General features: G+C 34.8%; 1 protein-coding gene across 1 annotated transcript in view; it reads left to right on the top strand.

The window, feature by feature from the left end:
- Smp_199010 (ras GTP exchange factor, son of sevenless,putative) overlaps positions 1-22633 on the top strand; it is a gene marked incomplete at both ends in the record, with an annotated part of 41906 nt that overhangs the window by 16042 nt on the left and 3231 nt on the right. Inside the window, 7 exons of the mRNA XM_018796020.1 lie at positions 1329-1389; positions 4686-4814; positions 6586-6660; positions 13020-13079; positions 13791-14075; positions 14802-15141; positions 15968-16111. Coding sequence (XP_018646943.1) covers positions 1329-1389; positions 4686-4814; positions 6586-6660; positions 13020-13079; positions 13791-14075; positions 14802-15141; positions 15968-16111 — 1094 coding nt within the window. The remainder of the gene's footprint in view (positions 1-1328; positions 1390-4685; positions 4815-6585; positions 6661-13019; positions 13080-13790; positions 14076-14801; positions 15142-15967; positions 16112-22633) is intronic.

The following is a 22633-nucleotide window of genomic DNA, read 5'->3' as shown; positions in this document are numbered from 1 at the left end:
AAAAGTTTAGTATATTTTATCAAAAGTAATTAAAAAGTAGAGTAGTATGCTTCTAAAGCATTAATTTAACTTATAAATAGTGTTGAAGATGGATTTTAGTTTTGTATGTGAGAAAAATATGCACTACGTATTTTATTATTCACAGTAAGTAGATAGATAGGTTGTATGATATTCATAGTTGCATGGTTTATTTACAAAAAGAAATTTTAATGCAAGGGATACAAAAGAACATTCAGATGCCCGAAATAAACACTACGTAACTGAACTGAGGCCAATCAATAGAAAATTTGGCTACTACTCGGATAAATTTAAATTAAACAAAAGTACATCCCCGTATGACCTAAAAAACCACATACGACTAAAGAGATTGGACCAAAGTCTGAAATTTCAAAACAACAATGAGCGTAGGTATGGATGAAATTAAATCATCATACAAGTATACCGAAGAGTAGCTAATTTGAATGAATTATGAGTTCAGTTCTCCATCAAAATCATCCACTTGAGCTGCAAATCTCGACCACCTTGGTTTATTTTTAGTACATGATGATCCCCATCTTTTGAACATTTTAATTCATTACAACATTAGTGTTACCTATATCAGAGGGAATGAACGTGGTTAATTTCAAGCTACCATTATAGTAAAATTAAATATACACAAGTTTGGTGAATTGGTATTACAATTTTATGGCCCATTAATCAGATTCGTTTGAAAGAATGAATGAATGTGCCATGATTATAAATCTTTTATTTAACTTCATATATTACACCAAGGCTAACCCTGTTTGTGCAAAGATGGTAATAAAAAGCCATATACGGTTTAAGTTGAATGAATTTATTTCAAGCACTCGTTTATTCAAACAGACATCAGGAGTAGGAAGCAGGAAAGCTAAGCGGATGTGGTAACCGTGCCAACTCAGTTTGACAAAGCGTGACTTAATATTTGTAGCCAGACGAAAAACGCTGAAGACATTTGATGAATGGGGTAAGCGATGGAAACACGCTCATATAAAGACAATCAAGGTTGATAAGCGAGCAATTGATAAAGGCCATGATGTAACTCAAGAAAAATAAATTGGTCTGTCCGGAAGCTAGAATAACTCATGTGGGCTTGGTATAGTACTAGACATTTCAAGAGGTCCCGTCTCCATGTAGAAAGTACTTGCGATATATTTTGGCTGTATTCACCTTTGTCATGATAATTAAAATATAGATCACTCAACGTTGCATTTTGTAACCAGATTTCTATGACCATTCATTGTTCGATTGGTGTTGTCACCGCAAATTCTATTGTTCGTTAGTAGATGTTTTTACTTTTGCTTATTTGATAGATTTGTGCTGGGATTTTTGTGCTCGTAATGCTAATGCTTGCATAGATTCTGTGTTTCTAATGTGATTATACTTATTACATTTGATAATATCATTTGTAGATTCTAGAGTTAAATGAAAGACGTGTTAGTTATAATGCAGTTGCGGAACTGGGCGAATCATCTGAGTACCATCCTGTTTTTCATGTAAAATAATTGCGTAAAATCAATGAGTCACATTTAGCATTTTAATATCAAAATCTGTATAATTTTCTACCATACTGGATTCCTAGATTGAAATAAAATATCCATTGTCTTGGTGTATGATAAGTCTTGCTAATTGAACACCATACTCGGATCATAAGGTAGTCTCGTAACCCCTAAGCTAAATCTACACAGTGACTTGAACACGAGAGAAAAGACGCAAAATATGCGAGAAGCACTTTAATCCAAAAGTCCATTTATGTACAAAAATATAGGGTTTTTATAGTATAGTAGAAGTCCTTTGGTTTTACTGAAAATTCTGTAATGCTACTAAACATACTAGCAATGTAGTAATCAACCAATCAGAAACTCTACATGTGACTTTTCACTTTCATGTTGTTTCTGGCAAAACTTCTAGTGAACGCTGATTGGATAAAATGTTTCTTGAGCCTCTCTTGTCTTTTGCAAGAAGTTTTCTGGATCACCCCGACAGTGTAAACAACTGACAAAAACAATGAAGCATACCTTAGTTACTACCTTGTTACCGTACTCTTCGCAGAGTATAAGTTCCCAACTCAGTTCTTTAGTACATTTTTACATTCATTAACCGTAATAGTTTTGTTTTTGCTAACTTAACTATTTTAAAGAAAACTCATTTGATTGTGATAATAATCAGAAATATCCTAGCCTAGCTGAGTTAATCGATAATAAAAATAAATTAAAAAATCATCCATTGATTAAATAAACATCAAAAGCGGCACATTATGGAAATTAAGAAATTAGGCCAAATTGATAATAGTCGTCAAAAGTTTGAATGTGTTCTTTTATTGTTTTCAATTGAATGATAAGACATAACTTGGTGTAATGTTTTAAAACCATGTGTGTAAACTTTCCTGCCTGGACCAAAACCGATACAATGAAATGTCCTAAAGGTTAGGGGTTGGTGTAGTTATACTAAATGATGAACATTGTACTAAGACGTGGAAGATGACAAAAATTTTAAAGGGAAATCGTTTAATAGTCGCGCTACTTCTATGATTTTTTATTGTAAAGAAAAAATAACTTTTCCAGCTCACTCCATGGGAATTTCTGAATTGTCGTTTACTAGAATAAAATCATTTATCTTGTTTTTATGGTAGTCCCGACATTTTTACCTGCTTTTTCTTTGCAAATGTTTGTATAACATTCTGTTCTTAGTCTCAAAGCGGTATAAAATGTTTCTCACTCTTCTTTTCATGATGAAGGTATGCTTGGTTAATTGATATCAATCTGTAGTGACAATCATCTCTAAAATCTACTTAAGCTTCTGTTAGGGATCCACTGGAATCCCTCGATAATGTCTTCAGAATCTAGTTAGGAGTTGCAAACGTTTCGTTCAATCAGAATACGCGAAAAATATGTTTAGAAATTTGACGAATTTAACCGATTGACTAAATACTTATTCTGTAGCTAAATTTAATATGTTTCTAGAAGTTATCAGATGTCAGAGGTTACCAATAAACTTACAGATACTGTTGTCTTCTGTACTTATTTATTTATTTATTTAAACACATAAATATTGGTACAAGGAAGCACCAGATACATATGCGCCATACAAATCTCATTCGATTTGCTTGAGGGCTGTGATACTGCCCAGGTGCCCAAACTGAAGCAGGTGGTTTTCTTAGGGGCCCACACCTGGAGCCTTTGACCTAAAGATCTGATCCACAAGGCAGTGGAGCATCGTGAGGAGATGCAATCCCATGGTAGCCGGTGATCAACGATTGATTCGTACGCCATTTGTTCCCTCAGGATACTGGAGTCCATGTGCACCATTGGTTTGGAATCAGGGTTTTCCAACATCCCCTAGGTGGATCCTCTATATCCACCAACCCGGTTAAAGCGCCGGACATTCGCTTTTCGTCCTCTCAATTTCGTAAAAAACACCCCCGCCACGAGAAGGCAGTGAGCAGGACTTCCCTGGTAGAGGCTATATATTCGCTGGCCATGTGAGAGCATTTGGAGAGGGAGAGCGGACTCTCCCCACTCTCGGCCGTACCGGGGCATTTCAGAGCATCTCAAGTATGAACGAAGTCTGGGGATGAAGAAAGCGGCTAGTAAGTTCGTATCTAGCGTTCGGATAGCAGATTTATCAGCTTTCATTGTGGGTATTCACAGCAAATTGATTACTGAGTGGTTGTTGACTTTCATGTCTAATGTCTTAGTGTCGACTGAGTTCTGTCAACGAAGTTACAACGTGATTTCTAATCTGATTGATTTGAAATTGTATGAACTATGTTCAAGTGTTAGGTGGTTAGAAGTAGTCAACAGGAAACCCTCGACTCAGTACTCGTCAGTAAGGGATGTCTTCAACGAATTTATTCTCCGTGTAGGATTCCAACTTAAGCCATCGAGCTCCATGGTCTGAGATGTTACTGTGGTTCAAGCTTTTTATGCTGACGGATATAAGTAGTACGTGGCGACAATAAGAAGTGGGATACCTGTCTGCCAGCAGAAGATTGAATTGAAGAGATCAGGAAGAGAAACAGAACAATTGTAGTCATAACAGAATTGGAAGAAGCGTGTAAAACACAACTGAAGGAAGATGTACAAATAATTTATTTAATTTATGGTTTTCACATTTTCTGAAGGCGCTGTAATTTTGAATTAAACAGTCAATTGGTTATCCCCACTAAGTTTTCGTTCACTACAATACTACCGAGCTAGTTAGGACGCGACTGACCTTTAGACATACGTTTTAATTGGTAGAGTCACATGGTAGTATTCCTTTTTTTCTGTTTAGCACTAAGTCTGCTCATTTCCTTTTTTCTTTCAAAAAAACCTATGGATTCTTCCCAAAGGTTTTTTCTCGTCAAATTTTAATGGATCTATTTCAAGTCATCCAAGTTTAGCTAGTTCTAGTGGCTCAGGAGGAATCAGTGCATTTCCATATCTGTTCGAATTAGAATATGTTGATTCGAGTTCATGTAGTCCCACAACACTGCAGAAATCGTTAAATCATTCTTATAATCGTCATCATCATTATATGTGTTATCCTGGTTCACAAAAATCACCCGTTGGAAGAATAAACTACAATGAAGAAGTAACTACTGCTACTACTACTACTATTGCTACCACTACTATCAATGGTTGTAACGAAGGAAATTCAACCCTGAATAGTTTCTCTTCATCAAATAGTGCTTCTGAAAAATTCAATTTCACTAATTTATCATCTAGTATCAATGTTAATCATATTCGAATATTTTTACGAACACCAGAAGAAAAAGCGGATTGGATAGCTAGTTTACTAAGTATTCAAAGTTATCGGTAAGTTTTCGTATAATTTATTGCTTCGTTGTTTTGACATATTGATTGAACTGTTAGTTTGATTGCAGCATTATTATTATCCTCCGTTAATAAGATATAGTTTTGTTTTATTGTGCTATATTCACTTGAAATAGGAACAAGTTAACAAACACTTTAGTAGTTTGTTGGTCATAGTGAACGTAGAGCCTGGCGCTAATGTGGATCGGACCAAATCTCCATACATTAATAACCCTATGAGATAAAGTTAACTAAATGAAAGGCCAAATAGGTCGAAATAATATAGTGGCAATGATAATGAGGTAAAATACTGGTTGAGAATGTGTTTCGAAAGGACAGTGAAAATGTGTACTGAAACTTAAGATCCGGAGTAAACAAATGCATCTGCACCATTGTGACTAAACCATGTTATTAGACGTCTCCAGCCATTGATCGTGGTTATAATGTAGACCCCAACTAGGTAGTATGCATCTACCAACATTACTCAAACCAACAGTCAGTGACTTCATGGACTGACGCCAATTTTTGGTTTGACTTCCCGTAGCTTTATTTCAGCTAACTCTCGCTAAGGCTTTACTAGATAATTTATTCATAACAATGATTATACCTTTATAAAAAATGTATATCATATCTTTTCACAAGAAGCTTTCTATTCAGAGGTGTAAGTTTCTTACTGTTGAAATGATTTAGGGAAGCACAGTAAACTGCTAAATAAGTATAGTACACTGCAAGACAATATTTGACACTTAAGAATTTGAATTAAAAACCCTCAATAAAATCTATTGCCACGTAAATTTTTGTAGAATATCTTATAGTTGAGTATACAATGATTAATTGACTGACTGTAGATTTTTGTTTTGTTCTATCAACAGATTATAATGTAACACTATGAAATAGGAATGCTCCAAAAACATGAATTAATTATTTTTAATAAAATATTTTTTGGTTGATATCATGAATGGATCAATGTTAGACTACCATGGAAAACCTGGAACAATCTCCACAACCGTATACTGTTAAATATTTCTCTATTTATCAATTTCTCTTTTTAAGCTCCAAACGATTTCCCATAAAGATTAAAATAATAAAATTCGATCCTATATACAGCTCCGTAACTGTAAATAAAGTTTAGTATTATTTTTGTTAATTTTTTCTGTTTAAATATACTCAAAACTCTTAAATAAAATATTATACCATCCCTAATATTGTGGATATTCGTTCATTTTCATGATATGATTAGGAAAAAACAACTAAAAACCATATTTTCTTCCAGTTCAGTCGTAATAATGTGAATTTTTCCGTTTTTGATGTTAAGAACTGCAGTTGATTATTCTCTTTTAGAATGTGTGCATTGTGGATGGATCGCCTCGATATTAGCATTAAATCACAAAAATTTCAAAGAAAATTTGGATTGTGGCTAGCAGTGAAATCATGAATGTAGTCTTCATCCTAATTGAGATTCGTCAGCTGGATATGCATACACCTCAGTGTTGATATTCACACCGGGACAAACGAATGGCTATCTGGACTCAATAGCTAGGTAGATAATGCATTGAACATTTCAAGACAAAAGCACTGGATTCGAGTGCCAGTGTGAACAGTAGCACTGGTATGCCCATATATCTTGTAGAACAGTTTCAGTTAGGACCAAATGCGCTCCCTGGATTTCACTGCTGGCTACAAACCTATCTGTTTTATCATAATTCGTTGTTTGTTTATTTTTTTCATTTTACTCATTTTTAATTTTAACATAATATTTACTTTTGTGTATTAGACTGTTTATACGGTATATACGAACGTTACCCAGACTGGAAGTCTCACTTCGTTTGCCGTCGTCACACATTTACAAGTAATTATTATTATTTCTGTCATTATTTTATTATAATTGCTTAGCTGTTGACTTATATTTCAGTAATTAAAATTGTTATTTTTGTTAGAAATTTTCATATGATTACATTTTTCTGAAGATAAAATATTATAAACAAGCATCAATCTGTGTTTCACTTGCCAATATGTGCAAGTTCCATGTAGACATTTTAACGTTTAACTTGGAATAAACGCTATGAAATCTCATTGGGAGTTTCTGTAATTTGTGTAATTCATTCATCAACGATTGACTTTGAAGGTCTAAGATTTTACAAAGCTATTTTGACCATTAAACAAATCAATGTGGGATCTGTTAAATTTCTGGAAACGCTTATGAATTGGGCACGCGATTATTTCCTAATTACTAATGACTGTGATTTATCTAATACGACCGTAATTTATATAAACTCGATTATACCATCAATGACATACAACGCTTTAACAACAGTTTTCTGTAAACGGTGGAATTTAGGAAAGAATAGGGACTGTAGCGAAAATATGATACTTAATATTAAAATGTGACAACTCTGTTTGTTTAGTAATATGCAATCATCTTGACAAAAAAATTAGTACAATAAAGCTGACAACAACCTACTGGAATGCAGCAAAGGTTACTGCAGAAGTATGAATGAGGAAAATGTGATCGCGATTATCCTTACCACCTGGAATTATCATTACCTGTAAATTGGCATATGTTCCATAATTATTCCAGCGCGTCCATCTAGGGGAGTTGGAAAACCCTAATTCCAAACCAGTGGTGCACATGGGCTTCAGGCTCCTAAGGGAAGAAATGACGTATAAACCTATTGTTGGTTACTGGCTACAATGGGACTGCATCTCCTTACGTTGCTGCACTGTCTTGTGGATTGGACCTGTAGTCAAAGACTCGGTGTGGCCCCCTAAGAAAAAGCACCTGCGTCAGTTTGGGCACTCAAGCAGTATCACAGTCCTCATACAAATCAATAATAGCTACTACTGACTTCATTATTTTTGTATGGCGCATATATATTCGGTGCCCACTTGTACCAGTGTTTGTTTCCAAATAAATAAATCGATAAATAAATATTTCCAGAATATAATTTCTTTGTTTGTTCATCTAAAAACTAGATAACCCGAGGTTTTCCTAACGTATCCTAACTAGAGTTAGATTGTAGATTCCTGGTTTTTTTTGGATATTTTGATTTATTACCGTGTATTTTATACAACTGTGAAGCTGTTGTTGAAATATTTAGGGTCGGTACACACACACACACACACACAATCCCTCTCTGCATACATCGTAGGTTATTTCAAACTGTTTGCATTTAAAATTCTGGATTTTCTTTGTAAATTAGCTATATTTTATAAGGTAGATCTCTGTGGTTCCTTTGATATAAGGTTTACTTATTTAAGAGAAGTAGTTTATTCACATCAATAAACACACGTAGAACTTGCAATGCGTTTGAAATACTCTTTATTAAATGTTTCTACCTAATAGTTTATTTTTTTTATGTTTCAAACTTTTGTTGCACATAGCTAAGTGCCCTGTTTATCATTTTTTTAACTCAATTGTATGAGCTGAATTCATTGATAATAATGTTTACACATTGGTAGATTTCATTGAAATTATGAACCGTTCAATGTTAGACCAGCATTAAAAATCTGGAAACATTGACCATTTAATGATTTCAATGAAACTCAACAATCTTCGCAACCCTATACTTATAATTAGTAGATCGGATGTATTTTGAAAAGTAAAGGATGTTTTTCATTATTAAGAGTATACCGCTGAGTTGTAATTTAGTCAGTGTTTAACGTTTACTCCATTGCCTTTTCTGATATTTCATAAATACCCCATGATAAAAATTCACTTCTCTAAAGTCAAGAATCTTAAATTTTACAAATAGCTTAGCTGAATTATATTATGTCGGTTGGCTTCATAAATTTACGTAGAGCCGTAATGAAATTGATCGTGGGATAAATTCTATCCACTATAATTAGTTACTTTCTCTTTCGCTATATATAAACTAATAAATTTGGGTAGGTTTCAATTCATAACATAATTTAAAATTTGGAAAGAAAGTATCCAATAATAAATAATGTTCATTGAGATCACGAACCGATCAATGTTAGACCATTACTCAGAACCTGGATGCATTGGACGGCCGTTTAATCATAGAATGGTACTCCTCAGCAGTGCGCATCCACGATCCCGCACGCAGAATTTGTACACAAGACCCCCGGTCCTGCTTCTACGTTTCCAATGGTGGTCTGACATTGATAGGATCATGATCTCACTTAAAAACTCAACATTCTCTACAACCCTGTACTGATAATGAATTATGTGTACAGAATATAAATGTAATTTAGGATTAAGTTTTTAGACAGAGTTTTATAAATTCTAGATGTGACAGCGCTAGAATATTTTAAAATAATTTTCATTACGTAATGTAGCAAAAATCTGAAAAGTAAAGAGAAAAAGCCTATGAACTAAACTTACTAGATTATCATTATAGTTAACTGAATAATAAACTAGTGTAAATAGGTCCAATTTTTTTTGTGATCAACGCAGATAAAGGTTAATTGCTGACTATATTCGAGGTACCGGGTTCAGGTTTAAACCTACTTGTTAGGGTTTGCTCAAATTTCAATAATGCAGAATTAGATTGACTTTCGATTATTTTGAATGCTTTCATTCCATCTACTGTATACTTAATTACTTACTGACGCCTGTTACTCCCAATGGATCACAGGACGCCGACCATCATTCTCCAACCCACTCTTTCCTGGGCCTTCCTTTCTAGTTCTATCTCCCACAGTAGGTTGTCGCTGATAGTGTCTGTCCAACGGATCCGAAGTATTTTGTGTAGACAACTGTTAATAAACATATGTATCTTCTGGATGATGGCTTTCGTAGTTCTCCAGGTTTCTACCCCATATAGTAGAACTGTCTTGACATTTGTATTGAAAATTCTGATCTTGGTGTTGGCTGACAATTGTTTTGAGTCCCAGATGTTCTTCGATTGTAAATATGCTGCTCCTGCTTTGCCGATCCGCGTCTTCATATCTGCATCACATCCACCGTGTTCATCCATGATGCTGCCCAGATATGTAAAAGTTTTTACATCCTCCAAAGCTTCTCCGTCAAGTGTGATTTGGTCGGTGCATGTTGTGTTGTATTGGAGAGTTTTGCTTTTCCCTTTGTTTATATTGAGACTTACTGTTGCGTGTGTGACAAATGAGCCAGATCATCTTCGAAGTCTAAATCGTCCAGCTGCATCCTAGCTGTCCACTGTATCCCGTGCTTCCCTCCAGATGTTGACGTCTCCACAATCCAGTCGACCACAAGGAGAAAGAGAAAGGGTGAGAGTAATCAACCTTGCCTGATACCGATCTTTACTTTAAACAAGTCAGTGATCTGTCCTCCATGCACGATTTTGCAGTTAAATCCATCATAGGAATTCCATATGATATTGACTATCTTCTCAGACATGCCGTAGTGTCGAAGAAGCTTCCATAGTGTTGTCCTGTGCACGCTATCGAACGCTTTCTCGTAGTCAATGAAGTTAATATAGAGTGATGAATTCCATTTGATTGATTATTCCACAATGATCCGTAGAGTTGCGATTCGGTCTGTACACGATCGATCCTTACGGAATCCAAACTATTGATCTCGAAGTTTGGCGTCCACGGAATCCTTCATTCTGTTTCACAACATCCTGTCGAAGACTTTTCCTGGTATTGAGAGAAGAGTGATGCCCTGTAGTTATCACACTTGCTGAGATCGCCTTTCTTTGGTATTTTGATCAGAAGTCCTTCTTTCCAGTCTGTTGGTACTTGTTCTTCATCCCAAATCTTGCTGAAGAGAATGTGGAGTATCTCTGCAGTTTCTGCTACATCTGCTTTCAGTGTCTGTGCTTGATTGTTATCTGATCCTGCTGCTTTGCCGTCCTTGATTTGTCTAATGGCCATTCTGATCTGTTCAATTGTTGGTGGGCCAACATCGTGGGTGCTGCTTCGATGTTGAGTGGGTTCAGTGGAGCTGGTCTATTCAAGAGTTCTTTGAAGTGTTCTACCCACCTGTTCCGTTGTTCTTCAATGTTGGTGATTACCGTGCCTTCCTTTCTTTTCACTGGTCGTTCTAGTTGACGGTAGTTTCCAGTGAGTTTCTTAGTTGTATCATACAGTTGTCTCATGTTTCCCTCTCTTGCAGCCTTTTCCGCTGTCATTGCTAAATCTTCCACATATTTACGTTTATCGGTTCTGATGCTCCTCTTCACTTGCTTGTTTACTTTTGTGTATTCGGCTTGTGCCTTGGCTTTTTCTGCACTTGTTCGGCTGGTATTGATTGCTACTTTCTTGTTCCTCATTTCTTCAATCTTATCCAGTGTACCAACAGTGGTTCATTCCTTGTGATGATGCTTCTTTAGGCCCAGAACCTCCTGACCTGTTGAAACGATTGCCTCCTTGATACCTTTCCAGTTGCTCTCTATGGTAGTTCCCTCTCCATTGAGTAGATCATGAAGGGCCTGGAACCTGTTGCTGAGGGCTATTTTGAATTTGTTGAGTTTTTCAGTATCCCGAAGAAAAGTTGTATTAAACTTTTGTGATGTTGTCTCACCCATTTTCCAGTCATTCTTAAGTTTTAATTTCATCTTGGCGACTAGCAAATGATGATCGGATGCTATATCAGCTCCTCTCCTGGTTCCCACATCCTCCATCGTCCTTCTGGACTTTTTGTTGATGCAGATATGGCCGATTTGGTTCTGCGTAGTGTGATCCGGTTAAGTCCATGTGGTTTTGTGAATGCGATTTTGTGGAGATATTGTGCCGTCTATGACCAGTTTATTGAATGCACATAAGTTTGCAAATCTCTCACCATTTTCGTTCCTTTCTCCTAGTCCATGTAATTCCATGATGTCTTCATATCCGGTGTTTTCCATTCCAACCTTGGTATTTAAATCTCTCATCAGAATGGTCAAATCTTTTTTTGGGCCATTCTCGACGTAGAATTGACCTTTAAACTCTTTATTGCAGTCGTTAGTAGGCGCATAGCATTGGATGGCGTTTATTGCCATTCCCTCTTTCTTTGTTTTGAAGGAGGCTTTGATGATCCTTGGTCCATGAGAGATTGTTTGGATAGTATCAATGCGACTCCCTGTGTATGTGATGCATTTTCTTCTTCATGGCCAGAGTATAACAGAAGCTCCCTTGAAGCTAGTCTTTGTTGTCCGACTTGTGTCCAATATGTTTCACTGATTCGAAGTACCTCCTCGTTCCTGCAGCAACTTCGATGACTCTTCCAGTCTCCCACATCGTACGAGCATTCCATATACCTAAATAAATGGTTGCTCTGATTGTCAGAAGTGGCATCAGCCTCCTGTCTTTCGAAGGAACTTAGCTTTCACTTTGAGGCGTCATAACTCTTCTAGATGAAAACTTTCTGACTCCCAGAGCAGAGCTTCAGTGATTTGAATAATTTTTTCTGGTTAGCGTTATTTTAGCGAGTTAGTTTTCTACGACATAAGGCCGCTGAGACCATGCCCAACACTCCTTTATCCGGGCTTGGGACTGGCAGTAGCCCCCGGAGGGGTTATAGGCGGAGTTTATCTACTTTATGTCTCATCTTAGTTAGATGTCATGCTTATAAAACTGTGAAAAATATTTTGTCTTTCAAAGCATATGTTCTTTGAAATATGTTCAACAAAACGCGTACATATCCGTCCTCCTGTTCCTTCAATGTGCGTGAGTTTGCAAGAATATGTCAGTTGTTGTAGTGATTTGAAGGGTCACATGTGGCGGATACTTTTGTCTATCTTCGTTTGTGTTATTGAACATTGTGTTATGTGCAATGAAAACAAGTTTACGAGAAAGAAATGTATTTCTGAAGCTATCTTTAATCTTTGTTTGATTTCATGTATGATTTGATTACCTTTGAATATCAGTTGGTTCACTTCTCAATTCATAGTAAAGAGCTGCTATTAAAATACACAACTGATTTCCAAAATACTATATTCACTTTAGGAAGCTGATAATTCAAACTGTAATTAAATAAGCATTCATTCCGGTCAAGGCTAAATACCTTATTTATTCATAGCCCGGTAATATCAATAGCCTTCGCACAATTTATGCAATTCAAGTAAACTACAGAAACACATACCTGCTAGATGAATTACTGATTGAATTTTATTAAGTCTATAATATTTGTACTAGTTATATTTACTCACTACGTGGTTCGAACTCTCTCTCTCTCAGTTGAATAAATATAATTTCGAATCGATCGAATTTTCCAAATTAGACATTAGAACTATTCGATTTTTCCCACTCATATACACTTTTTTTTCAATTGTGTTTCACGACTAGATTTAGTCAACCTGATAGCATGGACAATATTATATTTGAAACAAATATGCCAACATCTATGTTATATCCTCATAAAAATAGTTCCATTACGAATCAACAGGAACAATATTCACATGAACAACAGTCTATAATTCAATCAGCTGATGTAACAAATCATTTTGATTCTGGTAAAATACGTTGTTTCAACGAATCAACTAGTTATTTACGTACAACAGGTGATACCAGTCCAGATGGTGAAAGGGAAGTGGAAGAAGCAGAAGAAAAAGATGATGATGGCGGTGTTGATGAAGATGATGATGGAGTATTGATAGGATCACATTCTTTAACGTCTTCTAGTATTGTTGTTAATTCTTCACCTCTTTCATTAGGAATTGGTCTATCATCGCAATCTTCACCGATAACAATTACATCATTATCATCAAATATTGAAAATTCTACTACCACTCATAATAGTAATTTTACCGGCACTGAACGTAGTGATGATCGCAATGAAGAGATAATATCTGAAAGCCATAAAAAGCAAGACAATACTAAGGTTATGATGTCAATGTTGAGTGACAGTGGTTCATCGAGTACACTAACACTGACCAGTCATGGATCATCTAATGATTGTTATAATAATAATCACAACCAAACTCTTACAAATGGTCGTACCAATGCAATAAAGTCTTTGCGTGATTATGCTTTTCAACGACAATCATCGCAATCCCCTAATCGGTCTACTGAAATTGTCAATATGCACACTAATCAACGCTTTTCTCATTCATCCAGTTTTCCACCACAAATACGTATGGCTACATTAGATAAACTAATTGAACGACTCACCTATCCAACTTATTTTGATACACGTTTAGTAAATTGTTTCTTACTGGTTTATAGACGTGTCACTACATCAGATGAGTTGTTAGATTTACTCATTGAAAGGTTTCGTATACCTGATCCGGAATTTTTACCTGAAGAATGGAATATTGAAGTAGAGCAGGGTCAATTGGAATCTCCGGCACAGCATATGTTGAAAAGATTTCGCTCAGGATATAAAAAGCGTATTCAATCCAGGTAAAATTTTAAAAGTAATATGTTTTTTACATATGGGATAATTTCTATCCCATTGTTATATATGAGGCCATTATTAAATTATTTTCGTAAGAAATTTAACTATGTATCATCTATTTTCTTGGATTTATTCGATGACAGCTGTATGATTGCTCTTTAATGCATGCTGTTTGTTAGTCCTTTGATGCTTCATATTATTATTATTTTTTACCTGGGACATTATTTCTACTACAACTAACTCTGGCGTTCTACATACTGGCCCAGTTGATTCCTTTTGCAATATTTCTGTTATCTTTATTGTGTAATTGAGTTAGAAATACTACCAGGTAGGGAAATTTAATTTACCCATGCAATGATGAAAATTTAGTAATTATACTGTATGAGTCCCCTACCTTCAATAATGGTCGGGATTACCCATTCTAACATTCCAACCAGGCCTTTATTAGGATGATTTGCCAACAGCGGAGTCTTACTGCTGACTGTACGCGCTATGGCAGTCATCTGTGTTTATTTGTTCCGCTTTAAAAAAACCACTTTATGTACGACCTTAGTTCTTAGGGGAATCTCCATTCAACTTGCTTAGCGTACTATAGGCTTATACTCATTCAGGCAATAAGTAACTTTTAGCATAATCTGCTATTTTAGAAATCGATCAATGACAACGTTTACAGTTTATCAATCATAATAATTTTAGTTTTTTCTCTCTCTCAATCCTGATTTTATTTCCAGAGTGATAATGTTCCTATCCCGTTGGGTTCGTAATGCACGCTATTATCAGAATGATTTTGCTCCTAATCCTCGATTACGTCAGAAACTGTTAGATTTTTTATCGAGTATACAAGCTAGACATTTAATTTCATCGGTTGAACGTATTAAACATTATTTACAAAATCCTCCAATTTCAACACAATATCCTGAAGCAATGACGACAACAACAATAAGGACTATGGAAACAAGTAAAGATAATGCGGAATTGTTGTCACTATTATCATCGTCTGACCCAACATCTGTATCATCAATCGAATCAAATCAATTAAGAAATTTTGTTAATCGTATAACCTTAAATAATGTGAGTTTCTAGTTTGTGTGTTATTTTCTTTGATTACTTCCCATTTTAATATAATTCAGCAAAAAGTTACAATCCATTTTATTATCGTTGAGGTAAACTTATTATCATATGATGAATAGATATTACTACTTAACTGAATGGCAGTTCTGCATTTTCAAATTTAATATGTCTTGGAACCGATCGTTTATGGCATTGAGCCACCTGACAGTTTCTAGAATTCTAGTTATATCCGAACGAAGAATAAATGAATGGTAACTGCTAGGAATTATTTATGGACTATGATTACATATATTCTCATTGGATAATTATTAAGTAACTATTATAATATCTATATACCTTTTATCATTAGCTTTCATTTGACCTATTGGCTACCGTCATATGATTTACCACTCTTAACTTATTCTCAATCTATTAGTTACTATCTCCTATACCCATAACCACTTTCGGCGTTATTTCGTATAATAATAAGTTTTTTTTATTTTATTATGTGATGTGTTCTGATTTGCTTGTATATAAACTACGTATATCTGAAATATACGGCTCATATAGCGAAGGCTGATGTTTGTTTTCTGGATTGGGTCATTTGAACTTGTTTACAGCCCAAAAGTTGGCTTAACTAATAGTACAGGTAATCAGGGTTGGTAGGATTTATATGAATGCTAGCGCTTGATGAAAACTCTGAATAAGACTACTCATTATTTAGGTCTATGGTAAATTCATTAATTTTATTTGTCTTCCTTTCTATTTGTCTTAATCATATATTTTCTTTAAGTGTCTGTTTGTGTTTTTTTGTTAATTACTGTCTATTCACTTTTGTTTTTAATAGATTCATCCTTTCAAATTAGCTGAACAAGTTACATTGTATGAATGGGAATTATATCGACGTATACCATTTTGGGAAGTTGAAAGTCGTGATCGTACTGGTAATGCTGTACCTAATTTGAATAAATCAAAGTCATTTTCAAATCGTGTAAGTGTTTCAATGCATTTATCGCTGATTGTACCTATTTTTTTCTTTTGATATATTATTGATAGACATACCAGAACAATATCATTGACTTACTGCAAAGTCTCGATCAAGTCACAGTTTAACTATCAACTAATTTAATTTAGTGTGTATGATAAATATCGACGTTATTCGTTTCTATTCCATTATTGATAATATTCTGGAAGTAACTATTTTTTCGGTTTGACATTTCAAGAATTAATTGCCTATCCGATCGTTTTCTTGTTGGGTAAGTGTGTATGTATGTGAGATAGTAGTGCACAGACAACATATGCCCTGATACGGCTGAGAGTGAGGAGAGTCCACACTTCCTCTCGAGACGCTCTCAACTACTATATACCCACTGCCAGATAAGTCCTACTCACGGCCTTATCATGTAAGGGGTTTGTTTGCGAGATTTAGAGGACGAAAAGCAAATGTCCGACACTTTAAACGGGTTGGTGGACACGAAGGATCCATCTGGGTGAGTTGGAAAACCCTGATTACAAACCAATGGTGTACATGGGCTTTAGAATCCTGAGGGAACAAATAACGTATGAACCTATTATTGATCACTGGCTACAACGGGACTGCATCTCCTTACATTGTTCCACTGATTTGTCGATAGGACCTGTAGGTCAAAGACTCAGGATTCAGCTCCGTAAGAAAACCACCTACTTGGTTTTGGGCACCCGGACAGTATAGTATTCCAGTCCTCATACAAAACAATCGGTTTGTGCGGCACATGTACATTTTTTCCTTTTTGTACCGATGTTTATGTGTTTAAATAAATAAATAAAACTAGAGTTTTGATATAGATGCCAAAAGAATGGAGTATCTTTTATGAATATAAATTTTGATAAAAGAAGTTTTAATTCACTTTCCTGTTTATTTTTATCATCCCAATAAACGTTTTCTTTTTTCTCTCATCGTTTTCGCGTAATTATTTCTATTTAATGTTAGTATTTACTCATATTGCTTTCAATGAAAAAAATTATCGAATAGTGAATTTTATTATGAAAGAGGCTTAATTGATTAGCCTCAATGTTTAGTCTACTTTATTGAATAAATTGTAGTTAGAATGTTGCATCTTTCTTTTAGAGCTGTTAGTTGTTTCATTCGTTTGACTAACTGACTTCAATACCGACTTCTCGATTCACAATAGTCATTTTTTTGTTCTTTTAAAATTACTAAAATAAGTAGTCTTTTTTTTAGATTATCAATAATTTAAGAGTAACTATTTAATTTGTTTAAATAATATATCTTATTTCATAAAGTTGTATCTGTGTTACACGATATATTTGTTTGTTAATCCAGTTTTATTTACTTATCTATGAACTAATTAGTTGATGAATACTAATGCTTAAAATAATCTACAGTGCCGTTAGTTTCAACATGATTACTATACTTGATAAGTTGATATTGTTTACATGATAATGCAGAGAAATATTTTTGACCTACGTTTGATGTTTGCTAGCAGTCATTAACATTGTGTTAGCTCATTTGATGCTTGAACACATGCTTAATCATTTATTTATTTAAACACATAAACATTGGTTCAAAAAGGCATTAAAATATATATGCGTCACACAAGCAGTTACCGTTTGTGTGTGGCTAGGGTACTGCCTGGGTTCCCAAACCTAATAAGGTGGATTTTTAGGGGCTACTCACTGGCACTTTGACACGGAGGCCTAATTTACAATGCAGTGGAGCAACATAAGGAAATTCAGTCCCATTGTAGCCAGTGACCAACAATAGGTTCATACATTATTTGTTCCCTCAGGATTCTTAAGCCCATGTACACCATTGGTTTGTAATCAGGGTTTTCCAACTCACCCAGATGGATCCTTCGTGTCCACCAACCCGTTTAAAGTGTCGGACATTTGCTTTTCGTCCTCTAAATCTCGTAAATAAACCCATTCCGCGAGAAGGAGGTGGACATACATTGATTGAGAGCATTTAGAGAAGTGCGAACTCTCCCTACCCTTGGCCGTGCTCGTGAATTCGGAAGGCTGAGTGCAGGTTAATTTTATGATAGATCACTTTCATACTTGATAACTGACTAGTAATATCTTGAATTGTATTTCTAACCTCCGGGTTGCGAGGAGTCGTAAATATCATTTACTGTGTTAAAGACTTGGACTATACAAATTTTGAAGTTTCCTCTTGATTGGACTCACAAAGCTAACACGGGTTCGTAATTTTAAATTAATGCAAATCTCACGTCTAAATTCATTGCCTAAATTTTCGTCTAACTCGTTTATCAAACACAAAATTATGCACCCCACTTAAGACCACACACATTGTAACGTCAATTGTTACTGCCCGATTCCCGATACTGAAGGAAGCGAAATTACCATATGTTAGCTGAAATGCTGTAACTGACAAGACATTTTACTACCCATAATAAACTGTAGCGCATTGTTTCATTCATGAGAGATGTTAGTTTTCAGCATACCGTAGTAGTCTGTACAGAGTAAGTGAATCATACACATATATATGTCTCCACGTTGATAACCTTGTTCAATAGAAGAACATCATAAGGACAAGCCAATCATAATCAAGAAAGTGTTTTTCAAAGTTCTGCGCGGAATTCAAGACTAGACAACTTTTATCCTTCATCACGAAATGTGCGTTAAAAGCACGTTTGTATAATGCTCATAACTTTTAAAATTTTTTGGGAAGGAATCTTTTCGTCGTAATAGGCTAAAATGACATTAACAACTGTAACAAGTGTTCACTTTCGTATAAATAGATCTTACTCACTACGTGAATCAATCGGTTTTCGTTTCAATTTACTCTTTTTATAGTAAACTTCCAAAGAAATAATTTTACTAGTAGTTGTATGTGTGTAATAAGCAAGTGGGTCAAGTAGGATTGCTAAAATAGGTGCCGATTTTCACACTTGACGTTTTCATAACACCGCGACGATGACTGCGATAAGTCTTAGTAACCCTTCAACAAATTTACTAATAATAATCTTTTAAGCAGTGATGAATTTTCTGTAAAACTATATCTACAACATTAGGACAAGAAAACGTATAATGAACCTCGAAAAATCAAAAAACATCCTAAAAAAAAACAATAATTTCTTACAAGTTTTAGTGGGTTTTTTAATCATGAAATACTTTTGATTTATACTGACTCTTTATTGAAAAGTTATTCAAAATAAATCAGTTGTTTTAAGAATCGTTATAGCTCGTCCTCATTTTGACCAATTTTTTTCAAGTTCAAAAATATGTGAGTTTTTCGTTTTAACCAAACAACAACAACACAGGAAAATCAATATTGAAAATAATATTTCACATTAAATTCTTTACTACTACTTAGAATTTTATATAATCCTACACATTTTTACCATACAACCTTCGTCTTTATCATCATACGATATTTATTGCAAGTCCATATAATAATAATAATAACAGTGATTTCCTGTCATGTGACCTCGGTGTATATTCATTATTATTATTATTATTATTATTATTATTATTATTAGTAGTAGTAGTAGTAGTTGTTGTTGTTGTTGGTGGTGGTGGTGTTGGTGGTGGTGGTGATGATGATGTTAAAACTACTATTGTTTCGGATATATTTTTAAATACTTCAAAACATTTCATTAATTACACATCGTTTGTGATGATATACTACTGTAGCGCACACGCCTTTGATTCCATTAATCTATAGGGATATTTATTTTGAACACTAATTGATCATGAATTGAAAAAATCGTACCATATCATTTTAATTTGTACATTCTTTTTTTTCTTATGTATGTCTTATCGCATCATAGTACAAAGATAATTTGCATTAACTAAACAACGCATTTGATCTACTTCTAATTAGATTATTCTTACCATGAACTGATATCAGCTATAAAAGAAAACTATTTGAAATCTAGGAATATGGAAGAGGTGTTTCTCCTTAATTCAGAGTGTTATATATACATGCACTTTATCTCCCGTACAAAGACTCGGACAAAATACCTTCGGGTCTTTCCGTAAGCATGATAATAACAATGATAATATTAAGCAGAGATGGATAGTGGCTAGCAGTGGAATCCAGGACGCGCGTTTCGTCCTATTTGGGACTCGTCAGCTGGATGTACCTGCATCTCAGAGTTGATGTTCACTCTGAGACTCGAACCCAGTACCCTCGCTTCAAACCAGTTGCTTCAGACCATTTGCAGTCCTAACAAATCGATGGGAAGATTCAAACAAACAATACTGAATGAATTTAATGATAATATTAGTTTCGAACTAACATTGTATTCTGATAAATTTGTTTTTCTAACAATAGCTGAGTTTAATGTTAACATTCACCAAAATATAAACTATCAGTAAAATTTGAAAATGTTTGTACATTATGTTTCTTTTAATTGATTAATTTAAACAACTGCTTTCGTATCCCTTAAAAGTATCGTTTTTTTTTGTGTGTGTGTGTATGGGTAATTGTTATTGTTCATTGATTGGTCACTATTATTTTTATTGTTTATCTGTGCCAAATCAAACTACGAGTAGCATTTTTGAGAAAACTAACAACTATTATTCTATAGGTTTTAAACTGGGTTCAAAAAATATGAACTCAATTTGCATACGCACTGGTTAATATTTAGAATCGGGAGAGTAAATAAAGTTGGAAAAACAAGGTAATAAATAATATATACTATATTTATCATGAGGAGTAAAATAAAATGGGAGGGGAGGAGACGATAGGAAAAGAAAATCCATATTTATTACAATACTACTAGTTATCAGTCACCTTGTTCTTCTGTATAATTGATATCAAGTCTATCCGCTTTTTAATATTGACTAATTTTTTGAAAATATAGGGGATATTCTTATATCACGCCGTTTATTGAGAAAAGTAATGTATATCATACACGTTGCTAGTTTTCTTTTATCCAACATGGCCTACAACCTTTAAATCATATATATAAACTTAAGTCATGGCTGACTGATTACCACTTAGCCCTCAATAATTTACAGTCAATTAATGGATAAAACATGTTTCATGTTGACTGAAGCTTTTAATACTTATACGACGTAAAATTGATATTAGTTCATTTACAGCTAGTCGATAGTAAAGTACGTGGATCGTCTTTCAAACTGTTACTGTTACACTATCTACATTCGATTTGGATGAATCCCAATTTAGCTTTTTCTGCTTTGACTTATTCGATCAACTCTAGGTTAATAATGTTCAACTCATTTCCCCATAATGTAAAGTTGTGACAATTAAATATCACTGATTTCATATAAAAGTTTACTTAAGTCGATCAGTCGGTTCGTCACAAAACAACGTACGAATGTGTAACATATGTGAGTTCAAGTTGGCTCATCACATTAACATAGAGAGATGAATTTATCAAGCCAAACGATTAACTAATGATAATAGTAGCGGTATTTCTATTATTGGTACTGCTAGAAAAGATTCGTTATAACGGGATAATTTTAAAACTCAAGATATAAAGCAATTCAGAGTGTATGCTGCGCCACTATGATCAGCTCTGATCCATGTTATCTATTGTTTTCAGCCATTGGCTACGATTACCACACTCACCCCAATTATGTAGTCTACACCTAACCAAACAGGCAATGAATTCATGATTTGATGTCACATTATGGTTTGACCTCCCTTAACTTTCTTTCAAACTACTACACTAGCTAACATATCGCATCAGGTTAGGTTATGGTCTTGCATAGGTAATATGTCTCAACTACTTTAGTCAGTAAAAATTAGCTACTTCATTATCTGAAATATCGTGTTTATTTGGTACGATGTGTTTAACTCCATTGTTAAATCGATGGTACCAGGATATTCAAAGACCTGCATTCAGATTTGTGTACTAACCACATAGATGACTCTTAATAATTGGCAAACTCCAATTCAATACGTGGTGTTAACTGTTCTCAACTATCTAAAACAAGTGTATTAAACTATATTGTAAGGGATTTGAACTCAATAGAAGTTATTTCCAATAATTCATTTTTTATAGACTTCTTCAGTCGACGGATTCTTCAATGTCTGTAAGTCCGTAGGGCTCAGACTTGTGAATAGGTTTTAGAACTCCAAGCTACTCCAGTCACTGAGTAAAATTGTGAAATATGTAGTTTTAATGTTTGGATTCAAGATTTACAAGAAAACAATTAATGGTAAGCAGAGATGGATAGTGGCTAGCAGTGGAATCCAGGACGCGCGATTCGTCCTATTTGGGACTCGTCAGCTGGATGTACCTGCATCTCAGAGTTGATGTTCACTCTGGGACTCGAACCCAGTACCCTCGCTTCAAACGCCATCGCGTTATCCACTCGGCCACTGAGTCCTGATAGCCACTTGCTTGTGTGATGGGGTGAAGTTTAAATTCATTTAGTATTGTTTGTTTGAATCTTACCATCGGTGTTAGGACTGCAACTGGTCAGTCTCTAATTATTATGTGTGCATACTGTGCGTATTGCCTCGATATAGCCTTAATTCACAAGCATGGTAAGCAGAGATGGATAGTGGCTAGCA

The sequence above is a fragment of the Schistosoma mansoni genome, assembly GCF_000237925.1.
Source record: "Schistosoma mansoni, WGS project CABG00000000 data, supercontig 0177, strain Puerto Rico, whole genome shotgun sequence".
Lineage (NCBI taxonomy): Eukaryota > Metazoa > Platyhelminthes > Trematoda > Strigeidida > Schistosomatidae > Schistosoma > Schistosoma mansoni.
Note: the sequence above shows the minus strand (reverse complement) of the source record. Positions and strands in the feature narration are given on the sequence as shown.